The 19,514-nt window shown below is 33.8% G+C and overlaps 1 protein-coding gene across 1 annotated transcript; it reads left to right on the forward strand.

The window, feature by feature from the left end:
* Positions 1–2,442: 2,442 nt before the first annotated feature.
* LOC140449509 (ADP-ribosylation factor 4-like) lies at positions 2,443–4,556 on the forward strand. The gene has a single exon (XM_072542707.1). It carries the CDS (start codon positions 2,672–2,674, stop codon positions 3,209–3,211), a length of 540 nt encoding a protein of 179 aa, XP_072398808.1. The 5' UTR covers positions 2,443–2,671; the 3' UTR covers positions 3,212–4,556.
* The last annotated feature ends 14,958 nt before the right edge of the window (positions 4,557–19,514 follow it).

A 19,514-nucleotide genomic window follows, 5' to 3' on the forward strand; every position in this document is an offset into this window, starting at 1 on the left:
TCTTTGGTAAGAGCCAGTTGCATAGAATCTTAATGCAAGTAAAACTTTTCTCTCTATATTAACGCCTCTTCTTGACCTAGGCGCCTGTATGTACGGCCGTAATTGTTCTACTAAATTTCTCACAATGTTTTTATGGAGTCTAAATAATTCTACAAATCTGAATTCGGGTAAATCGAATGGTTCGCTTTCCGTTCTAATATATTGCCGATGCAAAATAAGCCTCCTATTTTCATCTCTCCTTCTTTGCCTTCTTTGTAAAATAAAAATTGGCAACATCTACAAAAACATACAATAATTATCAACATAATATAACGCTGTATTTATAGTAGAAAAATAAATACATACTTTGATTTCTTCAATTTGAAAATAATTGAAATCTGTTACTATTTTACATAAACGTTGTGTTATATAAATATATATAATGAAGGTTATTTATGACAAAAGACATAACCGAACCAGTGACATAACCAGTGATAACCATATAAATCATTCCATTTGTTCGAATTATTATCTCATCAGTTCAAAAATACGATGATTACCGATCATTTTCTGACATTCCAGTCGAACCGAGTTCGTAATCACTTTTTGGCTTCGATACGTATTCGTATCGAGTTTGCCTTCGTTTCGTTTTGTGACTTCGTATCGGAATTTCATAATCCCGATGCTGAACTTTCTTACGGTCGGTCGGTCGATGGAACACGAACGATTAATGTGAGTTTAAAAATAAAAATACAAAATTTGGTTGATCGCCGTCGGACGGTTGGTCGTGGTCGGTCGATCAGTCTGATGCCTACCTAACCAAACCTTTACCTACATCAACACGATGACACAACCTTAACACTTTCGTATTCGTGGTTACCAGTTGTCAATGGTCAATGGTCTCGTGCCTTTCAACATCCAGCCACGTTCCATTAACCTCACGTTTTTGGTTCAGTATGGGCAGAGAAAAACCCAACACAGTCTCTGTGTCTCTGTTATTCTAGGGTATGGGCTCTTATAGTTATAGATTATAGATTAGACTATGGACTTATATTTTATAGTATAGTTCGCGCTCGCGTGCGTCTAAAGAAGACCTCATATCTTCTGCTTGTTGCAATTTTGATTGTATATATTTTGGAAGGATAAGCAAAATACAAAATTGTAGAAACTTTTCACATCCCGCGACGTATATCTACAAGATGGTTTTACATAAGGTTTGCGCCAGATGAAATAGGAAGGTCAAAGGTTGATTTTATTCTGTTTTATATATACTAAAAATAAATAAGAAATTGTTAATATATACCATTTGCCAAGATTGGAAATATTTTGATAGATTCATTGTCGGAAACATACAACCATACAATACAAAATTACTACCTCCTAATATTAATAGCTCAAATAAACTTACATTTTTTACAGTTTCATTAACAAAAGAAGAATAATCATACATACTTCTATATTTTATGAACTTTCTACTCTAGTCTGTGTATATAAGTTAAAAATCATCGGCCGATCTTGTTGGCTGATGCCCCCTTTCTCTAAAAGCATCTTTTCTGGATGTACATTCGATAATTATCTTAATTCACCTAATATAGTCTAGTTTTGTGATATATCCTGTTCTAATTTCACTTTCGGGTAATTCTTTGCACAGCATCTTGTATACAACATTATATGTACTACATTATATGTGAAATTAGAATAGAAGTTTATGAAAATATTTTGAAATCATACCGCACAGACTTCATTAGTGATTGCCTAAGCACTGTTGGTGATTGCCTAAGTACTAGCACTAATTGTTCGGTGACCTAAGCCTAAACCACAGTATATTGCTTATTAAGCAATATACTGTGCCTAAACTAGGTTTAGGCACAGTTAAAGTTTAATTAAGTTTAAAATTGCAAAAGGTTTATCTTGTCTCAGAATTGGTTCCATATTTCTCTTTTAGAATTTCAATTCTTGGGAGTGAGAGCAGCAAATTAAAATGTTATAAATATATTTTTTTCTTTCTCTTCAAATACTCCACTAGGCACCTATTTGAAAACACAATTTATTTATTAGAAAAACAGATGAATATGTTTGCAGTAAATATACTAAAAATCATTTAAGTATTATTATGTAATTTGCTTTTAAAGTCATACATTTAAAATATAATTTATATTAATAAACAGACATTTTGATATAAATTTATATTTATAAATAAGATATAATTGCAGAGACACTGTGAAACTGGCAACACCGATATTATCATTTTGAAGTTCTGAAGTTCATCTGAATCGTTCTGAATAAAGACAAACTTGACTACATAAGAACCAAATTAGATTTTTTATGATATATCCCACACAATTATTTTATGATTTAATATATTTATATAAAATACAACTTAATCATTTATTATAGTTTAAAACCACAATTTTTTAAAAATTGGATGACATTTTTTGACATGACATCTGATTGGTGACGTCTATCCTTTTGACGTTTAATATTTATGGTACACATCACTAAAGTATTAATCACCACACTTTATAAATTCAAATTTGTAGAGTTGGAATCTACAAAGCTAGTGATAATTACAACAATTGTGACATTTAAAAATAGTGTAAAATTTCAATGTTAGCAAACTTTTATACATAGCTATAACACCGATATAAAAGTGAAGTGCAAAACTCTAGTATAGTGATACAAAGCATTTATCATGGGTCTTACCATATCTGCAGTGTTCAATAGGTTGTTTAGTAAAAAGCCTATGAGAATTTTAATGGTAGGATTGGACGCTGCAGGTAAAACCACAATCTTATACAAATTAAAGCTGGGTGAAATTGTAACTACCATCCCAACAATCGGCTTTAATGTAGAAACCGTCGAATACAAGAATATATCTTTCACAGTGTGGGACGTAGGTGGCCAGACAAGAATCAGAAAACTCTGGAGACACTATTTCGCCAACACTGACGGACTTATTTTTGTGGTTGATTCCAATGATCGAGATCGTATCGCGGAAGCCGAAGAAGAATTGCACAATATGTTAGGAGAGGACGATTTAAGAGACTGCATTTTGTTAATATTCGCCAACAAACAAGATTTACCAAATTCGATGTCCACTGCTGAATTGACAGACAAGCTTAAGTTGCACACTCTGAAGAACAGAAGGTGGTACATTCAAGCCACCTGTGCCACCCAAGGGAATGGTTTGTACGAAGGACTAGATTGGTTGTCGAATGAGTTGGCCAAGTGAAGTAGATGTTGTGAAGAGTAGCTTTTTATATTTTTTATTGATAATGTAAAATCCTGTTTTATTTGCTCCAGTTTAGTAGGATTCATGCAATATTGTTTCTATATTTTGTGTATTTAGAATAATTTATATATTTGTATCATTAAAATATGGATCTTTTTATCAAAATCCTAGTCAAACCGCTATCAGTTAATCTTATCTTTAACTTTTGATGTTGTTCAGGATTTGAGTATAATTTTGGTCAGTTCTGTTAAATATTTCATTTTTCTTCTATTATGGTAATTAACGCTCAACAATTTGTTCTTTTAGGCAACCACACATTATTTATACATTACATATGATTAACATACAAGTTATACCCGCCTTTGTCTTTTTCTATTTATACTGCTCTATATATTATATCAGTTGTTACATTTACTTTTTTCATTTTTATTTGGGGCCGATTTTCTTTGTGGATTCACAATATTTTTATACCCTTTCTGAGAAATGTTTCAAATGTCTTTCATTTCGATTATTCAATATTACACAATATGTCTGTAATCTCAGGTGTAAAATGAAATTAAATTATTTTTGTGCCATAGGTAAGGTTACAGATTCTCCAAATATACATTATTTACATTTCAATATGCACATAATCACCAACATCCATACATGTTCAAAAATATAAAACACTTGTTTATAATTTTATGTTAGAAATACATATTTTTATAATTTAAGTCAATATTTGTGTTTATTTTCTTTGTCACCCTTTGTATTCTCATGGTGTTTGTATAAATGGAGATAAACAACAGACAGAAAAACTTATTTACACAAATCCTATCACACAATAATTAAGTCTGATAGTTAATTGTTTCTAATAAATTTTGTTTTGTGATAATAAACATTTTAACAGATATAAGATAAATTGACAATTTGGAGTAAATATGTCTTTTATAGTAGGTTCAGCAGATATTATTGGCTAAAAAATAATCATAATGTATCGCAATTAAAAAAAGGCATAATTTTGGACAAAAGTAGCTATATAAGACAAATTTTAAAAATTAAATGCTACAAATGTTTTCTTTGATACTAAAATATAATATAGTTACAAAATTACCTGTGTTTAACATTTATTTTTGAACTAATTTATAAATAAACAACATTTCCATAAGTTATATTATACATCAAAGGGATAATATTGTATGAATCTATTAGACCATATCATAAACCAACTTTTTCATGTAGTAAACATTTCTGCAAACTGTTTCTTCTGTGAATTAACTTTTTAGATTTAAATCTTTATATAATTAAGTTTCCTATTATATATTACTTTTATTGTATAAATATGTTAATAAATATAATAAAATTAGTACTTATGTTGTTTTTTTAAGTATGCTTACAGGAGAATTTGTGGGTGAAGATATTCCTCAAACTAACAATAACTGATTGGAGAACTTTTTTTATGCTTAGTTTAATTCCTAATAAATTGTTTTATACATTTCTGTCTCTTTTCTACCACCTAAGAGCTGAATGTAAACAACTGTCTGAAATTTGCTTCAGCAGCTATATTAAAGGTATAGATACTGGCCTAAGAAATGATATAAAATCATTTTGGAAGTACATCAATGATAAGCGATCGAGTCATAACCTACCTAACTCCTTATTTTATCAAGTTCAATCAGCAACAAATGGTTAAGACATAGCTAATTTATTTATGAACGTCTTCCAAACTGTGTATTCACCAAATAACAACAACCTTTATGTACCTATCCATCCATTAAATAGCAACTTTATTTCAAATATTTGTCCTTCTAAGATTACCATGACCGATATGTTTATTGGCATAAATGAGCTGCCCAATAAGCTTACTGCTGGTCCAGATGGAGTGCCTAATTTTTTATTAAAAAAATTGTGCCGGTACTCTTGTAATGCCATTTGTTATATTGTTTAATAGATCTCTGGAAACCTCTATGTTTCCTTCTTCATGGAAAGAAAGTTATGTTGTTCCTATACTTAAAAATGGTCAGAAAGACAATATTGAAAACTATCGTATCATTTCTATACAATCTGCAATCAATAAGCTCTTCAACAGTCTTATACCAAAGCAACTTTTCTGGTTATGTACAGACTTGATATCTCAATCACAATATGGTTTTCATACCAAAAAATCTAATGCAATATTTTATCTCATATTTAAGACTGTAAACAGGTATATGCAAAATACACAGATTTTTCCAAAGCATTTGATCTTGTAGATCACTAGATACTTTTGGGGAAATTAATTAATGTAAGCTTTCATGTCAGGTTTGTTGAATGGATTAAAAACTCTACATCTGGGAGAAGTCAAAGAGTCAAGATAGGTTGTCATCTGTCTGACAGTATCACAGTAACATCTGGAGTTCCTCAAGGAGGCCACACTTGTCCACTTTTTTTTAATATCTTCGTTAATGACGTCCTTGCTACAAGATGACAGACCGACTACAGAATTATTGGTGCAATCAGAACAAACTCCACTTAAATGTAAAAGAATGTTGTTTTATGAGTTTTTCTCATAAAGAATTGGAACAAGCTATACTATTAATAATCAGCCACTGAACAGCTTACTTTCTGTGACCACATAAACTCTATTTCAATAAAGGCATCTAAACTTCTTGGTTTCGTTACTAGGAATTCCAAGCATTTCTCCATTGATTCAAGAAGATTAGTGTATTGTTGTTTAGTTAGAACTATTTATATATACTAAAATACTGTTCAGTTACTTGGTGACCCTATTTTCAGAACAATATTGATAGCATAGAAAGAGTCGAGCATACATTTTTGAGATATTGTGCTTACCATGTCCACACTACTATTGAAAATCATGATTATTCCCGTATCGAACAATTATCTTTACCCTCACTCAAGAACCGTCGTGATATGTCAGGAGCTATTTTTATATATAAGATCTTACATGGACGTATTGATTGTCCAAACCTGTTAAGCCAGATTAACTTTAATGTTCCCCATCAAACTCTACGTTACCACAATTAATTAATTAATTTTATATTATAAGTAATTTCAAGTTTTGAATCCTAATCTTCTTCTACTATTAGTTTCACTAATGTACATTGAAATACAGTCAGTTTATTTGCTAGGATGGCAGCTCATTTACCACAGGAAGAAGCCAACAGACCACAGGGTAATATACAGAGTCAAGCTCCTATAAGCATAACGCAAGAAGCCACTCAAACAAGCCTATTTTCGGGGATAAAGGCGAAGAACGAAAGGAGATAAAGAAGACCCCAACAATTATAGAGGTATAAATCTACTAAACACCTCATTTAAGCTTACCACAAAAGTCCTAACCAACAAAATCAATAAACTAACAACTGTATCAGATGAACAACAACGATTCAGATCCAAAAGATCCTGCATAGACGCCGTATTTTGTACTAAGACAAATCACAGAAAAGGCCATCCATCGAGTACAATAAACCAGCATATCTATGTAGACTAGACCTGACAAAGGATTTCAATCGCATCCAATTCGAAGACTCGTTACTCGTACTGTATAAAAGAAAACAAATGGACGAAGAAATATTGGCAGACCAAGAAAAAGATGGTGCGATAATTTAAACAATTTAGGAGGCTAACATTGAAGAAGAAACAGGGTTTAAAGCCTACATACAAGAAGGAAGAAGAAGAAGAAGGCGAAGCCCGGACTGTAAACTGAAAAGTCCAAAGGTATAGCTTTTATAAACATTTTAATATCATAGCACCCAGAGTTGTATCGCTACATGATGGTAATGGTAATAAATATTTATTTCCCACACTTCTTTGAAATGCCTTCAATTCTTTTTATTTCAAATAATTGTCCATAAGTTCAATTACTTATATTTATATTCTTTCTTTTAAGTTTTTTTAACGAAGTAAGTAAAATTCGAATGTTCCAACACCTGTTGCAAATAAGTATTATTAAACAAACTGAACAATCATTTAATTTTTAAAAGTCCATTTATTAAATTTGTTAAATTTGTAGTGTAAGTAGATATGAAATAGAACTCATACTATTTACAAGGTCGTGTACACGCTTAAATGAATAAAACGTGAGGTGATAATAATTATCGGAGATTACTTATTTTAAATTTGTAGATAAAAAAGTGGAAATTATTTTGTATGTGTAGGTGACGCCATCTAGCAAAAGTAGCGCGAACTTAGGAAGTATTTTATTCTGGTTCCACTACAAGATGTCACTTCTAACCATGATTTTATGTTCTGTTGTAATTTAATTATTATTAAGTGTGTATTAAAGCCTTAGAAATAAAAATTGTTACAACACTGTTATTATTAATTATTTATCGGTGGGGATCTATTATTTTGAGCGGCAAATACGAAATTATGAACAACCAAAAAATTGTGAAATTATGAATTACCTAAGGATTCTGGTGAATAGTCTTGGTTTATTAGTAGATATAAGTTCACAATACTTCCAAGCACATCACCACTACAATATAAACAATTGTTTTATATCCTAAACAGTTTTTAATTAGCAGGATTTATAATTAAGTTCAATACAACGTGTTTTCTGGCTTGCAAAATGGTTAATGACGAGTTCATTAAATTTTTGGCAGTTGGATATTATTTGTTTTTCAATGGATAGCAGTGGATAGATAACTCTTTTAGATTTAAAAAGGATCTCTCTGCTTCTACTGTTGTGATAGGAGTTGTGCTTGCAATGTTAATTAATTTTATGGACTCTGAAAGCAGAATTGTACGATCGTTTTCAACCGAGACCTCAAGCAATGGCACAAGACCAATCGCAGTTCCAAAGTCAGTATTAGCGAATAGTAGGGGAAACCGGGGTTAGTTGTTATAATTTTTACATTTTATTTTTTTGTGCATTCGTATGTAAAATAGGCACCTCATAAACATTGGTGTCAGAAGCACTCACTTCGATATAGTTATTTTAAATATTATATTTAGAAGAAACTCAGCATTTTTAAGAAAAAAATATATATTTATTTAGTCTTGCAAATTGTATCATATTACCCCGTAATTAGGTAAGTTGTTACATGGCAGGAGTAAATTGTTACACTAGTAACTTTCATTCTTTCCAAAGAATAGTTTAATTTTCTTAATGACTGGCAATGTATGCATACAAAAATTGGAGAACCGTCACTGCAAAGTTCATGCGCTCACCCCTTACAGTCTACACATTGCACCCATTTCTCTTTTGATTTTGAGTTAGTGTACGAATCACAACATATAATGCAGAAACATTCTTCATTTTCTTTATTACCTCTTTTTATTAGCTTTTAAGTTTCTCAGTTGCTCTTGCTGTAATGATGCTTTCTTTTCAGACGTGTCCGTCAAAATAGCCGTATGTCTTCGTTTCCTATTTTGTGCAGTATTTTTTCTGGGTTGAGCTTTGTAACGATATATTTTGCCTACCATAGGGGTATTACTATTAGGGGAAGAAGATGGAGGATAGAAATTCTTGGGGCGAAGATAGGGTAAGCAAAATAAACGCTACTTGTGCGAACGGGCACTCAAGCTTTCGTAGGAGAGCTGGGGTCATGGATAAGTAAAAGACAGGGTGTCGGATTGGGGTAACTACCAGAAAAATGAAATAAAGGGTCATAAATCTCTTGGGACAAACAGAATGAAAATAAACCGGAAACACTTCAAGAAATTTAATATAGGGCGCCACTTGAGGTTCCTAATTATACCTATTACAACCAGCTAGTTGTAACTGGAGATATAATTATTAAACATAAAAAAATATATCTTCTCCAAATGGAAACTCAAAAAAAAAGGGTTAGTTAAAAAAATAAACAAATGTTAAGAAACAAAATTTAACATTTATTTTTGTGTCACCACAAACAGTTACAAAATATAGAGAACACAAGAATGCTCAAAAAAGACAATACAAAAATATAAGAACAATAGCTGCAAAATACAAAAATACAAAAAAAAACTTACATGTGTCATCTGTTTACAATTTCCAGGAGTTGGAGATACTACAAAAACTTACAAAATTTACATGTAAGCTAACCTTTCTTTTAAAGAAAACAAAACAAATCAAAAATGTTAAAACGGGCTGTCATAAATTAACATTAAATTTAAAAAAAACTGAACAAATAAATTGACAGCTAAAGTCAAACCATACAATTTATTACTTTAAATATTACAAATTCCTTTTTGTATGAAAGCAATTATTACTTTTTTTAAAAAATGTCTGCTTTACTTTAAATTTACACAAAAAAATGTTACCTGGATTTCACTATTTCGCACATAACTCTGAAACTTGTTACATCTCTGGACTGAAACTGCAAGAACGAAACTCTGGAACAAAGGGAAACCATTTCCATATTCTGGAACGAAAATCTGACGTGGATGGAGTTGAATCCTGGACACGAACACACGAACAAAAGGGACTGGATCTCACACTGCAAATTGGATCGACCATTTGAGGCCGAAGCCGGCACTGAGCACAAAACTTATGACTCTGCCTCTTAAACAACCGGAACAGGTGGAATTAGACGATTAACTGCTACTAAAATTGATTTCCATAACGTAAGACGAAGATTTCCCTAAAAAGGGACAAAAACAGAAAACTACAAATTCAAATTGAATTTGGACATGACGCTGGCCGCTCTTCACCGCGGCTTCAACGAAAGTGACGAAATTATCTTTAAAAATTGCTCGCATAAGTTAGAACAAACAAAGCACTTAGCGTATAAACTAAACACAACGGAAATTAAGATGTAAATTAATTTGAAAACGCAATATCGGGCGGTTTGAACAAAGAAATATCGAAGAATTTGCGCCTGTGACATAAATAAACAATAAAAAGATTTATTGTCGACGGCGGCGACCTAAAAAGAACGAAAAAGATTATTTGGGTTTTAAATTGAAGGATACGAACTAAGAAACATTGAAAAAATTCTTCGTTATTATAATGCATATATAAGGGGATTTCAATTAACACATATACGAGGGGACTTCAAAATAAAATGCTACAGCTTTAAGTATAGGACGAATATCTTTAGGACTAATAAGTCCTGTAACTAAAGCGCGAGAAGTTGAAGGTTGTGGATCTTAGTCTGGTTCCTTGTTGATAACTTGTGGTGGCGTACTTGGTGGTATTTGTATATTTTGTGTGGCTGCTTGTGACTGAAACTCCATATTTTCTTGCGGCTCAGGTCTATCTGTAATGGATGATGGCAGAAAATCTTCATCAGTTACACAGCTACATTAGTTAGAGTCACAGTTAATGTTATAAATTGTCATTGCAACTCCTGGATGAGTTTTCATCCAGCTATCCATCTGACTGCTAATAAATTTTTTAATGGTCCAAACACCGATCTGTCCAAAGGTTGCAATCGATGAGAGCAATGCGGAGGCAAGGTCAAGAGAACAATGCCACTTTCCTTGCAATAATCGATTAGCTCAACCGACAAATGGGAATCGTGATTGTCCAGTATTAATAATACTGGACTTTCCTTAGAACATTTAATATTCCTATGAAAATAAAACTAAGAATTCACATAAACTAAGAATTCCACTTTCGTCATCCATCCAGAAGGATTGCTCGTTCCTATACATTCTGGTGGTCCACTGGAAACAAAATGTTCTCGATGATTTTTCCACGGAAAAATAAACATTGGCGGTACTGAGTTTCCACTGACATTCACTGCCAGACAAACTGTCACCAATGTTTCTTGTTCCCTCGAAGTGACCGCCCCCACTTGCTTCACACCTTTTGATGTTATTATTTTTGCAGGTTTTTGAACTGTAGTTACTCCGGTTTCATCTAAGTTGTAAATATCGTTTGCTCCAAGATTGTACCTATTTAATACATTGGAGACTTTGTCAAAGAATAAATTTACATTGTGTCTTTTAAAGTTTGTGGCTCGCCCTAAGCTCGTAGCCTGAGGGGTACGGATGGATAACTCATTGTGGCGTTTTAAAAAATTTGTTAGCCAGGCAGCAGATGCAATCTCAAATTTGCTCCAGTTATCGGGGACAGTTACGTTAGTTTTTAAAGCAAACTGAAAAGCAAGCTGTTTAAGATCTTTTGGGAAAGACCATGATATATCTTTGAACATTCAGTAACATAAAAAGCTAATTCATTTTCTTGTAGATCAAAGAAGATCTTCCGATTTTTTAAATATCCTGTGGACATGGTATTAGCATCTGAAAAAAAAAAAACAACTCTTAACGAAGCATGTGCTATATATGTGTTCATAGAAAAAAAATTACCATTTTACTACACTCACTATCAAGCATAATTTTCTGGATCTTTTTGACGTATCTCTGAAGAGTCATAAAATTAATCCCGTATTCATCCGCTACTGGTTTAAGAGGTCTTTCATTTTCCATGACCTTCTTTGCTGCAGCAATAATGATTTCCTGTGGCGTTTCACCACGCTTAGTTTTTTTCTTCAGGTAGATTCTCATTTTGATCTATTAAAAATTTACAATTTTATTTACAACAAAATCTAGGTTACTAATAAAGCTACAAACAAATTTCTTGAGTTGGGGCAGGTTGTTACAGTATCAACTTGTCCCTTGAAAATAGTAACAACCTGCCCCAGGACGCCATATTAAAAATAAATTGTAATTACTCATCAGTCCCAAAATTTTGTACGTATGGACAATAATAAAGCTACCAGTCAATAAAAAAAATGCTGTGAAAACAATAAGTTGCCTTACCTTGTAAAAATAGAACCAGTAAAAATTTAAACAATGTCGGAAAATTTACTGAGCGCTACTAAAAACACAAAAATAGTCGTAGTAAACCACACTAACCAAAGTTCGTTAAAATGTAGTGAGATATGCACCGCATTGGCAACGTCGAGTTAAAGGTGCTGCCATCTCGTTAAGTTGATTAAAATTAAATGTAACAACCTGCCCCGTGTAACAACTAACCCCGGTCTCCCCTACACATAACTCGGATTTTAATTTGGTGGTATCTACAAATGGATAATGTTACAAAGCAATCTTCAGTTTTTCTTCGGGAAAATTTTTATTCAGGAAATAATTTGGGATCGAATAGTGCCACAAGAGTTAAATGGGCCATGAATAAAAGTCGATCCTCAATAGTGACTCTAATAAATCGCTGTCACCACTGTTACAATTGGGGGGGGGGATCCGCTGTAAATAATTGGAGAACCGATTATAATATTCGCGGAAACCCTACTGTCACCATTCTAATGAATGCTGCTGTCATCATTGTAGAAGACGCCTGTCTCAATATCCTTGGATGCATCTACAATTCTTAGGGGATACTTATCCCTGCGAGCGGGACAAGGCTTACTGGTCCCACTAGTCTGGACTGACTGGTTTCGCCCTCGCGGATTTACAAGAGGGTAGGGAGATTTGGGAGAAAGAGGATTAAGGACTTCTAGGTCTCAGGTCCTGTAAAGAGTGAGTCTATGGGCTTGCTTTAGAAGCGGGAGAACTGCATAAGCGAAAAATGTGTATTAGAGACCGACCGAATGTGATTTTTTTGGCCGAAGCCGAAGCCGATGCCGAAGTTCGGCCTGTAGGATACCTTCGGCCGAAGCCAAAGCCGAAGGTGACTAAAAATATACCTATTACTATTATATGTTAATAATTTAAATAATGTGCATTATATTTTTATTACCTGATATGTGATAAACAAAATTATGAAATTATGAGTTAAAAAAGTCAAACATTTATACATTATTTGGTAATAGAAGCGATAATAAAAATAAATAACAATAAAAAACATTAAACACGAAACATTCATAGTCGATGGTCGATGTTTTGCCATTTAGGTATCTAGTCAAAACACCAGGAATCATGAGTTTTAACAAATACAATAAAATTATTATTATCAGAATTTTACTACGTGAGAAATATTCAAATGATGATCTTTGAGACATCTTGGCCTATTGTTAAAATTTATATCCTACCTACTACCTGACCTGAAAGTTTGTAAAACGTTTTAGTTAAGGGTATAAAATAGGGTGTAAATATTATTTAAATTATCAAAGACTCACCGAAGCATACTGTTCAGAGATTATTTCATTTCTATAGTATAGTAGTATAGTATACTGACAGAGCATTTTATTATTCCACCTTCGGCGAAACCTTCGGCTTTGTTTTGGCCGAAGCCGAATTTTGGCTGAACGTTTAAATATTGGCCGAAGGTGGCCGAAGCCGATGCCGAAGCCGATTAATCGGTCGGTCTCTAATGTGTATCTCTTCTAGTCTCTACCTGTAACGGCCGGGAAGAACAATAAAACCAAATTTCGAGTTTACAATGTATTAAATAGACTGTATACTACAACTAAGATAACGAGATATCGGTTATGACCAATAATGATTCGATCAGGCGCGAAGGGAGACGAGAAGAGACAAAGCAAGGAATTAAAGGGACAATCCGTATTATTATATATTCCTTGGGTTAGTATATAGATCTTAGTTACCTTACCTATGCGTATTTAGGCTCTAGCTAATAAATACGCCTCCAGTCCTACAGGAATTCAAGATCAGTCAGTTGAAGTACGGCGCGCTATCACGAACTTTCGAATCTCCAGATACCGGCACTTATACGTCACACTACCCCGTCGAGATACAATAGCGCGCTCACTGGCTGCGTATTGTCTCGGTCGCCCGTGCTTCTTGCGTGGAGCACTCTCAAGTGCCTCCTTCTTACTGCCCTCATCTGGCCCGCTACGTTCGTTTGTTATGAGCCCGTATTCTCAATTTTCGATCGTAGTACCAAGTTCGAGTTTTTTATTTTTTTGCTGACTGAGTCCCCGTGTTATTTTCCAGCGAAGGTCTATGTTTTTAAACGTGATTCTTTTCTTTTAAACAACCGTGGCGACCTGATATTTGAGACTCGTGTAATACACTTAAACTAGGTCGAGTTTTCAATCTTTGTTTAATGTAAAAATGTATACATTAACTATGTTACTAACTAACTATGTTAGTTAGTAACTGTGTTGTTCTTTATTCAATTTGGAATATATAATAATTACTTAAATAATAATTACTCTTTTCTAGGCTAACTACCCCTTATTTATTCCTTCTTTATTTCCTTGCTATGTTTACATTACATGATCCTTATTAGATCACAAATTTACTTCGCCACCAGGTTGTTATTTTCCTGGGTTCGTTCCCATATTTCTCATGTCTTCATCGACGTTATCAAGAAACCTCTTCTTCTCTGACCAATGGGTCTATCAAGGAGCGTTTTTCTAGCTGGGTCATTTTGTTCCATCCGCATTATATGCCCCATTCACCTTAGACGTCCTATCTTAATATGTTTTACGATATCAGGTCCCTGATATATTCTATAAAGTTCGAGGTAGTATCATCTTCTCCACACTCCATTGTCATTCACTGCTCCATAGATTCGCCTTGGTTTAGGAGTGGGCGTATTATTGTTTTGTAGAGTTTTATTTTTGTATTTCTCGATATAATTGTGTATTTAAGGAGGAGATTGAGCCCAAAATAGCATCTGTTGGCCGTGCAAATTTTGCGGTTTATCTATGGGTTGGTATTATTTTCAGTGTTAAGGAGCGCTCCCAGGTATACAAATTCGTTCACTGCTTCGGTAACGTCGTTTTCTATAACAAGTGGTCGTAGGAGTTTTCCTTGCTTGCTTATTTTCATATACTTCGTTTTGTTCGTGTTTATTATTGTTACGTAAAAATATGAGTCATATTAAAAACCTGTAAACATGTTGTTTATTCACTAATATGTTGTAGATTCTACGAGACCCTTCGATCAGCTGGCAGAAATCTACCTGAAACGGTCACTTCGAAGCTTCCAGAAACCGGTCGAACGATGACCCGGATTTACTTTCTAGTATAATCAGAGGGATTCGCCTGAATTCTACGGCTAGCTGTATTTTCATATATCATAACGGAGCTTTCATTGAAGGAGAACAGTCAAAAGAAGATATCGCGATCGGGTATTTTAAATGTGACGCTCGGATATACAAATTATTGTAAGATAAATTAATATAAATAAAATTTTAATAAATTAAATTCATAAGTGTTATAAATATTGAACCTTTAGTAAATTAAGATAAGAACAATAAATTAGAATTAATAAAAACATTACATTATTAAACCCATTTTGTAGCTGATTCTTTTATTGCTACACACGCCTCTCGTACAGCGTTTTTCGCCCAACATCTCCCAACATCATTGATATCATCAGCATAGGCAAGGATTTGTACTGATTTATTATCTATTGAACCAATGGTTGTGATTTGTGACATACGTATTACTTGTTCCAGAGTCAGATTGAATAGCATACAGAAGAAAGGGTCTCCCTGACGCAGCCCGTTATTTGTTTTAAAAGGTTCAGACAGCTCCCCCTGAATTCGTACTCTACAATCAACTTTTTCAAGTGTTAGTTTTGTTAAATTTACCAATTGATTTGGTATTTCTAGCTCTTTTATGGCTTTGAATATTTCTCTTCTATTCAAAGTCGCAGGCTGCTTTGTAGTCTCTAAATATGTGATCAGTATCAATGCCATATTTCAGGGATTTTTCTAAATTTGTTTCAGGGTGGCAATCTGATAAATTGTCGATTTACCACCTCTAAAACCAGCCTGCAATTTTCTTACTATCCGTTCTGCATATAAGTAGTACTTTGGAAAATATTTTATACGCTGCATTTAGAAGCGTAATTCCTCTGTGGTTAGAGCATTCAAAGATATCACCTTTTTTGTATATGGTGCAAAGTACTCCAATATTCCAATCATTGGGGAAGGATTTTTGTGTCCATATTTCTTTTATAAGCTGTTGTAATCCCGTTATGGTCTCATGGCCACCTTCTTTATATAGTTCAGATGGGAGATTATCTTTTCTGGGTGATTTGTTTCTGCTAGTTTTTTAACTGCATCTTTAACTTCAAGAATCGTTGGTGGTTCGTTTTTCCTTTCGCCTGTTCCCCTTACATCATCTCTTTCGTCTTCCAATTATTTTTGCTTCTTTCTCTATTTAAATGCCTAGTTAAAGTATTCCACCCTTCCATTCAATACATCTTTCTTTGTTGTTAATAGGTCGCCATTCTAACTGCTGCATTGTCTTGCCGTTGCCTTCAATTCTTTTCTGTTGATGTTAACTTTCTTATAGAATACTCTGAATTATTTCTATCGGTTTTCTATATTTTTAAGTTCCTTATTTAAGTGGTTTTGTTTTTTTTTGTGTATCTTCTTTCCTTCTCTTCTCTTTGTCTGGCAATTCTCTACAGTTGTTCTTTACAAATCAAACCAATCTTACAAATTGTGTCCAAAAGCAGTTGCTAGATACCTGTATCAACGAAATCGTTAGTTTCCTGGTCTAACAAGAAAACATTTTTAGAACCTTATTAATCTATCTTCTTCTTCTTAAGGTGCCGTGCATTTCTGCGTATGCGTCCACCGTACATCGTCTTGTCAGGTGAGCTGTTAAATAGTCAGGATTAAATAATTCTGTTTTTAGCAGCATTGGGAAGCATTTCATAGCTGTGGATTCCTGTCCATTGTCGAATATTGCGCAGCCATGACATTTTTTTACGTCCCAGACCTCTCCTACCCTCTATCTTCCCTTCGAGTATCAGCTGCTGAAAAGTATATCTTTCTCCTCTAATATGTGTCCCAAGTATGCAGTCTTCTTACTTTTTACATAACTAAAAAGTTCCCTATCCTGTAAGCCCGCTCTTCTGAGTACTTCCTCATTTCTGACCCTGTCCGTCCATGATATTCTAAGCATTCGACGCAGGCACCACATTTCAAACACTTCAAGTTTGTTAATGGAACTGGCTCTTAACGTCCATGCTTCCATTCCGTATAAGAGAACAGGCCACACGTAACACTCAAGCATCTTGTATCGAAGGTTGAAGTCCAATTTGCGATCAGTCAGAAACGAAGCCTCAAAAAAACATTTCTGGCTTGTTCAAGTCTGCTCTTTATGTCATTCTCGGGGTCTCAACCCTCGTTCAGCAAACAACCCAAGTATTTAATTTGCCTGAGCTGTTCGATTTCTTCTCCAGAGACATATATCCTTGCGTTGGGGTAATCACTTCTACTTATAATCATTAGTTTTGCACTTGCAAGAGTTAGATCATTTAAAAGGCATTGAAGATCTTCGATGTTATCTGCCACTATGGCTGTATCATCGGCATACCTGAAGTTATTAATAAATATGCCGTTAACTTTAATACCCTTATTAGAGTCCGCCACTGCTTCTGCGAAGGCTTTTTCTACGTATAAATTGAACTGCATTGGAGACAGTATACAACCTTGCCTTACTCCTTTTTTAATGGAGAAATCTTCTGTTTTGTTGAAACTTTGAAGACTGTTGCTGTCTGGTTTGGCGATAATTCTTATATCCTTGTCGTCTATAACGATATTAATCTATAACTACTGTTAAAAACTATTAACAACTTTGTTTCTTAGTTATCGTCATAAATTTTTTGCATTTCTTAATTACATTTATATTTCTTGGTAACGAACATATCCCAAAAGTTTTCTTTGATTTTAGGTTCGTTCTGACGTGTCTGAGTAATGTATAAATATAAATCATTCTGAGTGTTGCCTAAAAACTTTCCTAGTCTATAAAAACAAAAAAGCAATTATGCAAAGCAGCCGGTTGCACCGAAAGGGGAACTTTTTTATTTACGGCATCCATAATCATAATTTACACAGTTTAAAATTTGTATATCAATTCGCTCGCAGGCTGTTTGATAATGTTCATCATTCTACCAAGAAGTTTTCTACCACTCGATTAGAGTTCCTTATCTACCCACAACAATCCAGCACTCGGCACAATATTGGTTCAGCCCGAAACAAGATTACGGCCATATGGGTTTCATCGCAAAATGAACGGAATTTCCTGACCCTAAACGTACAATCTGAATGATTGATGACCGCTGCATACAATATGCAAACGTTATTGAACGTTTCTCTTTCGTTCGCATCCATATCGTGTGTGCAATAATGGAGAGGTGGCGCGTTTAGGTAACGCTTTGCTGCCGCCAGCCACTTTTTTCGGCTGCGTGCATCACTCTAACTAAATGTTACACCGAAAAATCAATCCAGATAGAATAGTTTGAAATTCCGAGAATTGTTAACTGATTAATTTTTTTTAAATGATGAATAACCATTCCAGTAAACAGGGATATTGCAGGGTACATAGGGAACGAAACATTCTTTCATTATTGAATTTTTTAAATTTTCGCAACATTTTTGTAAAATATCAGAGCATAAGCATAATGTTCTTAGATTATTTTTTGATTTCTCTAGATTCTCATGAATATTAAAAATGACAAAGCAAGGAGTCCTAATGATTTCCTGATTGAGTTGATAAAGTAGACGCCGAGTGGAGTACCGTACTGTCAAATCTTTTTAATGTAGGGGAGACTGGGGAGGGCTGAGCCAGTGGGAGGTTTGAGCCATAAATATTACATCCATAACAAATACTTAAATAAATTTATTTTTCCGTTTAGTGGATGCTTACTCATTGCTTCTTTGACGTTAAGTCTCATGTCAATCGAAGTCTGTTAAGAAAGTTAGAGTGAAAAGTTGTTTTTGAGGCTAAACAACAGAGGCGTAACAGAGGCCCCCGCGGCATGAAATATATAAGCAGACGCAACGTTTTTTAAGCAGTGCCTGGAAATCTTAAAAACATAAACATAAAAACATTAACTAACATAAAACCTGTAAGTTTAAATTTAAGAATGCAAAATTTTAAATAGGCATATTCGGCATTTCGACAACTATCATCTCATATCATATCTATTTCGATACGATATTCGGCAGTAGTACTATATCCTTACATTGTTTGGTTGTTTGCATTTTGTGTTGTTTTACGGTTTAGTTGCATCAATTTGGTACGCACTTAGTTATCAATTATTGATGACTTGTGTTATCATTGGACAATCTCTCAACAGATAAACGGTAAGATAAGGAAATTATAACACTTACACATCGACTGGTCCAACGAAGACTGTAGTAACTCAAATTTTCCACTTTTTGAGTTACGAGCGCAAAACAATAAAACATAATGATATCTTCCCCAGGAAAGAATCGTATCTCAGTAAACGTAGTTATGCAACCAATATTACGTGTAAGAGTTTTATAGTATCTCCGATTTATGAAAAACAACCGTAGAAAATCATCGTATCTTGAGTTACAATAGTCTTCGTTGTTATCTGAGGCGATAGCATAGGTATCGTAACATGAGTTACTACGGTATTCTGCGTTAGTTTAAGGTTATGTTCAAAAGTTTAGTTTTGTTATAATTGCCATAATGTGTTCCAGAAGTGAGTTAATATTGGAATTAGCTGAGAAAGCGTATAAAACACTGAAACGGAT

The sequence above is a fragment of the Diabrotica undecimpunctata genome, chromosome 9 (genome assembly GCF_040954645.1).
Source record: "Diabrotica undecimpunctata isolate CICGRU chromosome 9, icDiaUnde3, whole genome shotgun sequence".
Lineage (NCBI taxonomy): Eukaryota > Metazoa > Arthropoda > Insecta > Coleoptera > Chrysomelidae > Diabrotica > Diabrotica undecimpunctata.

Coding starts and splice junctions, on each gene's coding strand:
- LOC140449509 (XM_072542707.1), top strand. CDS start 2,672: ATGGGTCTTACCATATCTGCAGTGTTCAATAGGTTGTTTAGTAAAAAG.